General features: G+C 32.4%; 1 protein-coding gene across 1 annotated transcript in view; it reads right to left on the bottom strand.

Annotated features, from left to right (window-relative positions):
- Nucleotides 1-229: 229 nt before the first annotated feature.
- Nucleotides 230-13,405, bottom strand: part of LOC132720941 (uncharacterized) — a gene marked incomplete at its 3' end in the record, with an annotated part of 40,772 nt that continues 27,596 nt past the window's right edge. Inside the window, exons 2-4 of the mRNA XM_060705187.1 lie at nucleotides 7,080-7,230; nucleotides 6,437-6,721; nucleotides 230-387 (exon numbers count right to left, since the gene is read on the bottom strand). Of these exons, the coding sequence (XP_060561170.1) occupies nucleotides 230-387; nucleotides 6,437-6,721; nucleotides 7,080-7,230 (594 nt within the window). The remainder of the gene's footprint in view (nucleotides 388-6,436; nucleotides 6,722-7,079; nucleotides 7,231-13,405) is intronic.

The following is a 13,405-nucleotide window of genomic DNA, read 5'->3' on the forward strand; positions in this document are numbered from 1 at the left end:
AATTAAAATTATTCAATAATAATGGTAAAATGTATGGACTTTATTATTTGCATTAATTAATTACATGGCCAATGCTTTTTAAAAGTCATGAAAATCATCGACCGTGACGATATTCCAATGTGCACGTGCCTTCATGTGTAGTTTTATAATTATGCACGAGATTTTGTGAATTCAGTGCTCAAAATCGGTGATGGTTTGGGCTTGGATTTCCTTTCATACTAAGACCAACCTTTCGTAGTCATCCGTGGTAATCTCAACGCTTTTTGAGATATCAACAGGAGATTCTGATTCCGGAGGCCATTCCTCACCTGCGTGTCGGTGGGCGAGGTATGGTTCTGATGCAGGATGGGGCGACCCTGCACACAGCCTGCGACCACGGAGAGGCTTCTACGACAGCAACAAAGTGAGAGTTCTTCCATGGCCGTCTAAATCCCCGGACATGAACCCCATTGAGCAATTTGTGGGATGAACTTTGGCCGCCGTGTTCGGAACGGACCGAATCCGCCCGCAAATCTTGTTCAGTTTAGAGCAGATGCTGATCCAAGAATGGGCCAAACATTCCTCAGCAGACTATTTCAAACTATGTTATGTCGATGAGACAACGATGTGCTCACTTACTGAGAGCTAGAGGTGGTCACACCAAATATTAAACCAAAGAGTTTTACCAGGACAGTTAAGTGATATTGTTGAGTGACTTTCCACATTGTAATTTTCCGCCATTTTGCGACTTTGACTTTTTATAAGACTGTTTTTTTCTGTTAAGTTTGACATTTTATCGAAATGTGATTTGAATAAAATTCTACAGAAGTATGCATCTTATGTGTAGTAATAAATATCCGAAATATAACCTAAATTGATCAATACATTAAAACAATATAGCTGATTAACCAAAGGTCTAGTTAGAACATCCTCTCAGTGTAGTATTAACTTTATTTTTTATGATTTTGCAAATAAATTTTATTGGAACTCCACTGAGGTTTATAAGCCTAAAAACATGATATTTTAATTTTTCACATAGATGATATAACACTTAAAACATATATTAATAAAATATATCTAAGAAATACACAAGAAATACATTGAAATTCATATGTTTGTGCTATTGTCAGTCCGATTTGAGTGAAAAGCGTTTAAACCCTTTTCAATTTTGGGTCATTTTTTACTATGATAATAATTGTCCTGGAAAAACGGAATAAATCTTAAATTATTCTTTTTTTAACAGAGTGAACATAATTGATTTTTAAAGTATTTCCTTAACAATACTTCTCATTAGTATTATCATTTATCTGTTGTGTCATTTCTAAAGTAAAACATATTACAAAGAATATGTTTTCTCTTGTTACGAGCAACATTTGTGTTAATTGAATACATTTTGTAAAACAATTCAAATATTGAGATCCATTTCATTGTGTTAACATTAACTTAAAATACTTACACAAGTTAAAAAGAAAACAAAGAAGTGAACATCAGGTTATGATGATGAAATTCGTTTTGGAATAAAGAAGAATTATTGCAGATGGAAAGCTTTGTATCTAAATTTGCTGACATTCAAAACACTTTTAACAGAGTCTAAATTCATACATAAGTGAGATAAATTTCTTAAGTTAGGATATTTTGGGCATACTTAAGGAAAGTGGTACTCGTTTTCTATAACATTCATACTACGATTTGAACATATTCTTTCATTTCTGGGAATATTTAAACGTCTTCCTTTTTTAATCATTAAATCATGGGATGATAGTCGGAATCTTGTCAGAGCTATTTTAAATTTACTATTTGGTATTACATCTAAATATCGTTCTACTTTTAATTCTTTCTTATACCAGCTATATGACTGTAATCTATTTGAAGTTCTAATTTCAGCATTCCATGATTGTTTATATATATCTTTATATATATCAATATATATCAATTATTCTTTGTTTAATAGTTGTTTGTAAAGATACGATGTCAGCATTTATGAACAGCCAAATGTTTGACATACCTATTTCATCGAAAAATTTTTGAACATGTCCGACCCAATTATGACCATTATAGTTATTACCATCATTAAAATCATCTTTAAGCATATTGTATGTCATTTTAAGTAATGTATTATCATTCGTATCCAAAATCTAATCAAATTTATTTTACGCTGTATCATCATAGGATACCTTCTTAATTCACCATATAATGCAACAAGGTTTGTACTTCTACGAACGTGTAATACACACGAGATTCCAGTTTCAAACATTTACACGGTTTTTCAATCGCTTTCTACGCCATTAGGCATCTTTGTGTGAAACGTTGCTGTTTTCGTTGCTAGACTCGTTACAAAATATCGAACAGCTAATTGACAATGGCGTAGAAAGGAATTTAAAGACCGTGGAAAGGTTTGAAACTAGAATCTTGTGTGTATCAGATGCTACTGACAGTTGTGAGTGGTCCAAATTAATGTATTTAGTAAATTCAAGTGATTTTGACCCGTACACAGCTGACATACATGTATAAGTCTTTTTTACGTACCGAATTGTTGTGCCGCAATTCTGTCTACCAAGGATTTTTAGCACGAATTCGCTCTTTTCCTGATAGATATTTTATGAACAGGAAGGGCTAGAGACTTTGGGTCGGTCTCATTTTGAAGCAAACGTGAATTAGTTTAAATAGTGATAAAAGTTTTTTTTAATTGTCTTGCCAATTGTTTTCACATCGGCCCGGGAAATGAATCCCTTGCTCGTAGGCTCAAATCTGGAGTTTCCGGCCTTCTCTTTACTATTAAAGGGGTCATTATTACATTTTTTTAATTATGTGACCATATTAAGATGAACACAGTTTTTTTTATATCAATCTGGTCATATTTTTTCTTCCGATACTCGTGCCTGTGAGAGTACACTATAGATTTTATTTTCATACATATTCTATATAAAGTAGATCTTATATTCTTGTAGAAGTTGTTTCTGGTTTGTTTGTTTTTTTTCGCACTAGTTAATTCTTGCTTTTATTTTGATGCTTTTTCACACCACTACCTTTTCTTGTTTTATAAGAGAAGATTTACTTTTGCAATTAATACAATTTTATAAGTTATGATCTTATTTTCGTAGTCGCCCTCTTGGGTTATTTTTGCATGCCTTCTTTCTACACTATTTTAGATATTTACCATATTTACCGAACAAACGTTTTATATTTCATTACAAAACATTTCATTCTTTATATTAAAATCAACCAAAAAATGCATAAATATAAAACTTACATAATTATTTAAACAGATAAATGCACTATTTCAAAAACAAATCTTATTTTCTCTTATTATCGCGAAAATCGATTTATGATGCAAATAAATATAGGGGTATTACACTTTAAGTATGTTAGGAAAACCTTATAGATTTTTTTTCATCAATGATTCATTTTAGATACTATATAAAGAGGTCAGTACAATATAAATTTTATTTAAAAATATAACTGCCATAAAGAAGTCATTAAAAGCAAATGACCAATCATTGCACCTTAATACAAATCTTAGTAAAACTAGTAATTAAAACGCGATTCCTATAAGATATCTTCATAAAACTCGCCATCTTTTTATTTTACAAAAAAAAAAAAATCAATTTCTTAATTATAGGGCTTTCGCAAAGAAAATGGAAAAACAAAGCTAGTAAAATATTGTGTACAATGTAAAACATATATTTAAATAAATAATAATCCATATCTTTAAATGAAAAAGTGGTGGCACAGTTTAATGTTAATTTATTTGTTAAAGTATAACTGTGACCTTGATCCCAGTAGTCATATTAATATAAGAAGTTAGGACTGGTCTTTAATGTAAAATCCTTTTTTTCTACTCTTACATTAACATATAGACTGCAATATTTATTTACCTCTACTTTAATTTAACAACAGCTGTTTATGGGACCCAGTTTGTATACTCAAGTCCCTTGACACCGGTTCTTATCTCTGGATTTATAATTTTGATAAGCTCGAAACGTAGTAAATAATTCTCCATTTTTGCATTAATTGCCAATTGATAACTCAAATCACCAAATTCCAACTTGGTTAATAGCTACTTCAGCTAAAACAAATGTTTAATAATCATATATGGTATTTAATAAATAGATGTTTACAGATTTTTATGAAAACCAGTGTGACATAATTTGACCCAGTAAAATCACTAATTTAAACCCAAATGGAATTGAAATACCCATATAATTATTGAAACAACAATTAACAACCATCATCGATAAATTTTTAAATCAGCTTAAAGTAAAAAATAATTTCCGTCGAATGCCTGTAGAATTTCAGGTATTTTTACCGCCAATGGCGCTGTGATACCCGTAACAGTTGCCAATTGATATGCAACGACGTCATTTTCGAAACGGGCTTTGATGGTCAACTTTGATGTCGTGTGTACAAAAATTGGCCGAAACTATTGGAATAAATTAAACGGAATGTAATCAGAAACATGGTCAACCTTCTCATGCCAATTTCCAAGACGGTACTTGAAAGTTCGCAAAAGTGTCGCGTTCTACCTTAATAACGGCCTGGCATCGCCGCCGCATGCTGCTGATGAGCCTGCAGTCCTTGTGATGAGGAATCTGGGACCATTTTGTTAAGATTGCATGTCTTAGCTCCTGAACTGTTGTTGTTTTTGACGTGGCGTGAAAAATGGCTTTCTGCAGCGTATCCCTAGCATGCTCAATTGGATATAAATTGGGGACCTCGCTGGCCAATCAATGCGGATTATAGTTGCCTCCTCAAGATATCAATTTGTGATGTGGGATCTGTGTGCAAGAGCGTTGTCAACCACAAGAATGAAATCATGGCCGACTGCGCCAGTGTACGTGCGTACATGGGTGTCTAAGATTTTCATTGACGTACATTACTGCCATCAGTGTGCCGTTTTCAATGATGTGTGGGTCCGTCTTTTTCTGAGCGCTTATTCCCGCCCACACCATGACTTAACCTCAACAAAACGGTCGTGTTTTGCAACGCATGCAACAGCTTAGCGTTTATTTGGACTTCTTTAAACCCTAGCCGTCTGTCCGCGAAGTCAAAACATTGACTCATCGGTGAAGACGAACGGTGTCCAATCATTTACTGTCCATGTGACATGAGTCTGTGCCCATTGGAAACGCTCTTGAATATGGCGTTCTGTTAAAGTAATGCGTTCGAGAAACGTTGGCGTCTGGCCTGAAGGACAATAAGTCGGTCAAAGGCTTGAGTCGTTGAACGTTCCCGACCTCCGGTCATTTGGAATCGGTTCCACATCCTGGAAACAACTCTCTCGGACACCCCAATGACATGGCCAACGTGCCTTTGTAAACGGCCATCCTCCAACATTCCAATACCCCTGTTCATCTCATCTTCACTAAGATGACGTCTAACCTATCGACTTGCTATAGTATATTAATTTCGAACACAGTTTTACAATAAAACGAGAGAAGTGTTGCTGCTTGTATACGTTTATGTGAAAGCACAAGGCCATAAAACAACAAATTTCTATGAGCATGCTTTTCCACGTGCTTATCGTGCAAGGTGTACATGACAAATCGATAACGAAAGTATACGATTACGAGGTCCCGTTCAGGTGTATCGTTAGCGGAAATATGATTTTAACATGATGATAATAGGACTGAAATATGCAATGTCAAAAAGGTGATCCTTAGCAAATTTTTAGTTTTATATATACTCATATTTACAGATTGTGAGTAACGGTGTTAACGAAATCATTTTAATAACAATACAGATCCCACTTTGCCACAGGCTTCAATGTTAACTGTTTGGTTACATGAAACAACGAAACCACGATGTTGAAAGGTCGACAGAACGATGGTGAAAACACGAAATTATATCGTGCATTTACCACCGTGGTGTCGTTATATCATGTTATATGTGTCGCGAAGGCCCCTACGGGGGTACTGTTACACGAGGGATGGAGTTCTTAAGATAACTCCATCCTTTTTGAAACAGTTCATACCCCGTGGTATAGAGTGTTCGTGACTCAATTACTGCAAGACTTTTTGGCTAGGAGTCTGGGTCAGAAAGGCTATCAACGTCCTTTACGAATTTACTTGATCTTGCAAGAAGTGTCAAATCTGCCCTTTTTGTTGTTGTTTTTTTATGATAATCCAGATTTATATTAACACAAATCAAGCTATTTGAATAATCGTATAGATCTATGTAGTTTGTGAAGTAAAATTATATTAAATAGATAATAATTATCATGATGGCAGTGATGACTTTGAGTTTAATACAAGAAAATCATTAACAACTGACGTTTCCAGCTAAGTTATGTATATTTCTCTCTAAGAAAACATATTTAAGTATGAGGTAATTATCGACAAGCCAAAATATTGGTGAAACCTACTTGAAATCATTTATGTAAAAGTTGATATTTATCGAAAATTTTAGGTAGAAATGTTGTTTAAAGACATATATTCGCGAAGAATGATAGGCAACTAACAACCGACGGCTTGCAGTCACAAAAATGCAACTCTGAACACTGTGAAAGGAAAACAATTGACTTACCACCTTTGTGTTTGATATACTCTGGACTTAACACTGCGGTTTTCTCAAGCCGACTCTCTATCTCTTTTGTGTCCTGCCCATTCTCTGCACAAACAATCAGCTCTAATAAGGCAGTCTGACAGGTCTTTCTCAGAAGCTCTTTAAAATCTGTGTAACCATTAGCACCTTTGGATCTTACGTTTTTCAATATCGTTTCATTCTTATCAGTTGGGTCCTTACCCTGTAACATTGTATTTTATCAATAAGATTCACAATTGTTTTATTTTTATATAAATTTAATGTTGATAACGATTCCAATACGTTCGGTATGCGTTTAATTTGTGATTCTATAGTAAGAATAGATTTTATTTTAAAATCACTTTTTGAAATAGCTTATGCGGAAATGATAGGTTGTGTTTGAATAAATGTAAGTTTCAAGCATGATCTAAAATTATTCCTCGAATGCCTCAGCTTTTATACTCAAATATAACAATTTACAATATAAAATAAAATTCACCATTGTCACAAACTCATAAAATACTGACAATTGAATAACGTAAACTAAACTGTACTGGTCTTTAAAATATTTTATATCGTACCTTGATATTCTTTCTGTCTGCAACTGTGAGTAATTCTGTTTCACAATCAATGATAGGATCAGGCTGCAAATACTTCTTGACTGCCACATAATTCTTAACAATGGCTTTACGGAAAATCTCATTATTGCAAGACTCTGCCATCTCCAGCTTTCTTAAATATAGAATTATAATCATCAAATAAAGAGCAGCGCTTTGTAATTTAGTTTGTAGTTTAGGGTCATTGGACTTACATTCGTTTTCTTAAAAATTAGGGTACACAATTAAAATCTATAATATGAAATACGCCAGTTTACTATTTGAAAAATTAACTTATATGTGATCGAACGCAATAATTTCATTCGACATTTTAGTACAGTATTTCAATAATGATAACCTACTTGGGTTGTGTATTGGACATTTTCAATTATTTAACATGGTCGCATGCCAAAACCAAAATGTCGGTTGAAAAGGTTGGTCCGAACGTTCAGTCGTTTTTTTTTAATGTTGCGAATCACCTTCTTATGTTACTTAAATAGCATTTGTTTTACAGAAAGAAAGTAATAGTCTTGATTATCAATTCAATGTTTCCTATGTTAAATTGTTAAAACAACACCCCGTTCAATATCATTTACATGATGAGCAGAGAAAAATCTAATCTATAATTGTGAGGCGTTTATTAACTTTCAACAAGTTACAGATTTCAGTAATCTCATTAATATATATACATACATGATAAAACATATTGCAAAAATAAGTACATATACTTTTTTCTATTGAACTTTTGTCTTTTGGAATAATTTCATCCATCTTTATATTTAATTTGGTTGAAGAGGGGCCTTGGGAAGGGGATACAATTTATATAGCCGACTACTCGCGTCCATCTTTAGTTAAATTCTATTGCTTCTTCTATTTTATGTTTGGTTTTAAATATCATTTTGACTGTCCTTTGAGCCATTGTTCTAAACTATACACCAGTGATACTCAAACATTCTTCTCTATTAATAAATAAAACATACAAGCCAACACGGTAATCAATGAAAATATCATATTTCTGTTTTGCTAAACTACAAGTAGTACTTTATAAACATAATGATTTTAAAATTGGTTATTCAATTTGCGTGGATGAGACCTTACAACATTGATCAATTCAAAATTGATCTTTTTGATCATTTTGTTTATTCGTTTTACTTGATCTGTTTTCTGTTTGTTAAAAATCTATACAAATTGAGTGGTTTGTTTGGCGTAAAGAATAATAATAATATATGATAAATGAAGGTAAACGATTTTCTACAAGATTATTTTCGACAATTCGTTAGAAGAACTACGTGCGAATGGTTACATTACGAGCAAATAACTACGTTTTTAAACTTTCAACCAAATTAAAATTCATTTATTCATCCGATTATAACATTATGAAATTAATATGACATAAGTATAGAAAGGTTATTGGCAAGAATGCAATGGGAGTACAGAGCGATAATAGTAACAATTTCCATGTTGTTTCGCTGATTGTTTGTACTTTTCATATAAAATGATTATGATAAGCCTTAATTGTGTCGATTTTCATTGCTGCTTTGGCCGAAATGAAACAAACTACACCATTAATGCAATTGCTCCTGTTGCCGAATAGAAACTAACTATACAATAAAATACAGTTAGTTAAAATTGATACGATGTTATTACTTCAAATAGTCTTGATACACTTTTCATCATGCAATGTTTAATGCTCGTGACATCTCTTTGAAAAATGGCAATGTTTTTGGTAGTTCAAGAACTATATAATAGTACAAACAGAACATAATAGAATATTAAGTTTGCTTAAAATAATAGTAATGCTTTATATCATTCATAAAATGATAAAATGGGAACATCAGACAGTAATTGTTTATTGATATCTTACGTTTGTGATAATAAGTTCATGTACACAACTATAGGTGTAAGTGTTAACCCTAGACTTAACCCCTTACTATGACTTAGATAATAACATAAATGACAGTTTGTTTGTTTTGAGAGCTAGACCACTCCATGCGTCTCGATAAAGAAATATGCGGTTGACTAATTCTACTTGGTTATTGTATTCAAGAAAATTGAAATATGAAACATGCGATTCCATTGAATCATAAGCGCATACTTTATTTCCAAATAAATGTCATACATGTACTTTGAAATCAGAAGTCAAAGGATGATAATATTTGTTTTAGTTGTTCTTTTTTGGCTGACTAGCACCGGTACTACATGCTGCTTATTAATGGAAAGTATGTAAAACTGTATAATTATGTTTACTATTTTATGATAAGTGTCTACAATGATATTTGATTCACAATATTTAAATGTAGATGGTTTTTTTGGTTGTTAGGTTTATCCTTATATTATTAAGATTCACGCCTACGGTGTCTCGAATAGCAACAATTAAGTTGGTATACAAAAAAGAAATTCGAAAGCATGAATCAAAAACCTGTCTTCAAAATTAATATATTTGCTATTTATTTAATTATTTATATGTTATGTCTGTAATTGACCTAGCAGAAGCAAACATTGTAATAATTTATTTAAAGTTTGATATTACCAACCTTGAATACGAAACTTGATACTAATTCCTCCTCTAAATATTCTATAATAATTAGTTCCGCTAACTGCTTTCTTGTTAAGGTCACGCACACTTACTTTTGTGAAAAGTTTATTTAAACTTTGATATAATGGCATAGCATTTGCTCATATAAAAGCTATACAATTACCAAAAGGTATTGAATATAGCAATTGTATTGTACATATTGAATCGTGAAATAAACGTTGAAGATAGCGATCACATGTTATCTTTTTCAACTATGATAAAATAAAAGAAAGTATATACGTTTTTGTACTATTTTAAATAAAAAACGAAATCTCTGAAGAACGCCCAAGACGGCATAATTGAAAATTCCAAATGTTGCAGTCCCGGTTTGAGTAGATAGTCCATAAACTCTACTGGTAAGTGAAGCCTATCGATTACTTCCACTATGTACCGGTTTTATTAGAATTCAACAGTTTGAAATAAAATTGTTGAGTTTCAAATTTAGAAACACCGGAAGATGTGTTCATACGATAATTTTCATCGATATGACACGTTTGTATCATTCCATGAAAAGTTGCGTATGTTTCCAAATTTTTTAAAAAATCTCGTGCTCTTAAATTAGTACAAAAATGCCCATTACTGAACAAAACGTGAGTAAAATATATGGTGAAGAACTTGCTTTTTGTGTTCCATAATCTTTGAATTTTGGAAAGGATATTTGCGTTATTGTATTGTAGAATAACATAAGTATAAATATGACAATTTCTATTGAAAAGGTCATGTTAAATTGATAGTTTATAAAACTTAAATTGCATGTTAGAGGCAGTATTTGTTTTATAAATAGTGACTCTTTAAGACTTATGTATTTAAAGTATCAGATTCAGAGTCCTTGGTCATGTATGGCAGGCTATTTATCGGCTACATGCTGCTTATTAGCTTGAGAATAATTAGGTATGACAATGATACATTCATTCTTTAATTATTGTTGCCAGAGCTGTAAAAATGTGGTTTACATGGTAGACCGTTCAGAAGTGGCCCTTTGAGATATGATCCATATGGAGTTTTAATTTAAGTTTTGCGATGTTGCCATTTTATTTGGTATATACGAGTACATTCATTTTCAAATGAATGATTCTTGGCGCGGCGCATGCATGAAAAGATATATCTAGCGAACAGATAAGAACCTACATTCACAGAGTGAATATGAATTTCGAGGACTCCTTTATATTTTCATTTTTTAAATAAATGTCCCTCTTTGTATTTCAAAGTTTAAAGTTACATTAAATAAATATGTAAAAATATTTTGCCGTCGGCCTAAAAATCAAACATTCTACAGTTTCATTAACCTGTTTAATAGTATTGTTGTAAATCTCATCAAATATTGTTCATAAATTGAGATTTTAAACGGGAAACCCCACGGTAACACTAAAGTTCGTATACGAATTTTAACATGCAAATGAAGACTATAATGAGCTCGTGTATGCGCTACGTCACAGTTTTATAGTTGTTATCCGGAACACAGCAAATGTGATATTTTCTTGTGCAAACACAGTTTTACCGTTTAAGCTTCACGGTGCACTAAACCTGGGATTCAGTAAAAGTAATCATCTCGTAAAAAGATTAAATTTGTATGAAAACATCCGTTACAATGCGGAAATATACCGTTAAATTAGGACTGCCACTTATAGTCATGTTTGTTGATTTAATATTGATGTACGGATGATCCGAAGGCGGGGTTTCTCATGCAAACAGAAATTGTACTTCCCATTTCGCCACAATGAGGCTACCTATTTTCATGCTAATAAAACTCATTTTGGTTGTTTGGACACCAAAATAAGACATGGAGTCGATATTAAACCCAATTTATTAATGAAATGTCGCTATTTATTTTTCTATGAAATTTATTAAATGTATCTTTAATTCTTTGTCCTAACAACCTTCCTCTGATAGTCATCGGCAGTAAAGATTACATTTCAACAATTTAAATTTTGCTGTTATTTTTCTTTACTTTAAAAAATCTTTGTCAGTCATACATTCCACACATATCTTTTTCCAACGTATATAGAACCAGTTCTCTGCTGTCTGATCGTCATTAATCTTCACACGCTCCTCTGATGTTATAAAGACGCAAGGCGTTTTAATTTTCAACTGAAATCATCTAACCAGGTACTGACATGCCATTGGAAAGTGATGCATATGGAAGGGAGCAAATCAAGTAAGTCTACCTTCATAAAACAATTATTATAAAATAATTATTACAAATTATTTCACGCTATTTTCTATATTCGCGTGAAATAGTTTGTAATAAATGTTTTTGTCATATTTTAGATATTTTGGGATCCATGCCATTTACGTTTTCTATAATAAGTGGTGATAGCTAAATGACTTGTAATACGGTCTATACAAAAATGTACTTAAAATTATCTTTGAAGGTAACGAGTTAGCTTTTCATTTGTCTTATAATAAATATTCAGATTGGCTGTTAAAATTGATGAGTTTTTAAAGGAAAATTTCAGAGTTTACTCTGCAAAATGTTTATAGTTACTGACGCATGTTTAAATATCGCAGTTATTCTTTTGTGCCTGTTGTGAAAATTTCAGTCAAACATTTTTGTTTGTGTCCTAAAAATCGAGAAGACAAAGGCAACGTTCATAGGACGCAGCAAACCCGATTTAAAAAAAAAATGGAATCAGGGATATATGAAGACTCATTGCAATCGTAATAATAGCACATTAATATTCAATGTGTTACTTACCTTTAAGTAAGGTCTATTTATATTTAAGCTTTACCAGGCCGGTAATGATGTTTTCGAAATAAAAAAGATACTCTGCTTACGCAGTAGCTCCTTTTATCCATTGAATAGATATAGAACTGTATATATATATACAGTTTCGCCTTAACGTCTCTGTCACATGTATTGATTAAAGGGATAAAACTTCTATTGTTTATACGCGTTTAGATCTCTGCTGTCTTTTGTTATATATTGCCTGCTAGCGTGTAATGATATATATATAGAAATGAGAGAATATATACACACAGACCACCACATCGATATGCCAGTCCAATTACGGCACAGCGCCTAGCAGAACAGTCATGAAAGCATAGCCACTGCTCATCCAACATCACAAAAATGATGGTTTCAGAACAGCTTTATATACAGTCACAAACTGCACTACACATTGAAACAAGCTCAACATTCACATATATATAGAGTTTGTTCTCTGTTATCATATCTCACAAATCAACGATGACATTTTTATTGTCTTCTTCAATGATTGGGACCAGATAACTATATATCTATTTTCGAAAGTCAACTGGATCACGTAAGATCAAGTAGATCCGTAGGATACAATGAATTTAGACAGATAAAGTATATATAAAGGGAGATAATTAAATTCAATACAGTTATACTTTCACCTGCGTGGGATCACTTAAGATACAAGTGTGCAGATAAATTGATAGAAATGAGAGAATATATACACACATACCACCACATCGATATGCCAGTCCAATTACGGCACAGCGCTTAGCAGAACAGTCATGAAAGCATAGCCACTGCTCATCCACCATCACAAAAATATTGTTTCAGAACAGCTTTATATACAGTCACAAACTGCACTACACATCGAAACAAGCTCAACATTCACATATATAGAGTTTGTTCTCTGTTATCATATCTCACAAATCAACGATGACATTTTTATTGTCTTCTTTAATGATTGGGACCAGAGAACTATATATCTATTTTCGAAAGTCAACTGGATCACGTAAGATCAAGTAGATCCGTAGGATACAA

The sequence above is a fragment of the Ruditapes philippinarum genome, unplaced genomic scaffold, assembly GCF_026571515.1.
Source record: "Ruditapes philippinarum isolate M1 unplaced genomic scaffold, ASM2657151v2 ctg3706_1_1_1_1, whole genome shotgun sequence".
NCBI lineage: Eukaryota > Metazoa > Mollusca > Bivalvia > Venerida > Veneridae > Ruditapes > Ruditapes philippinarum.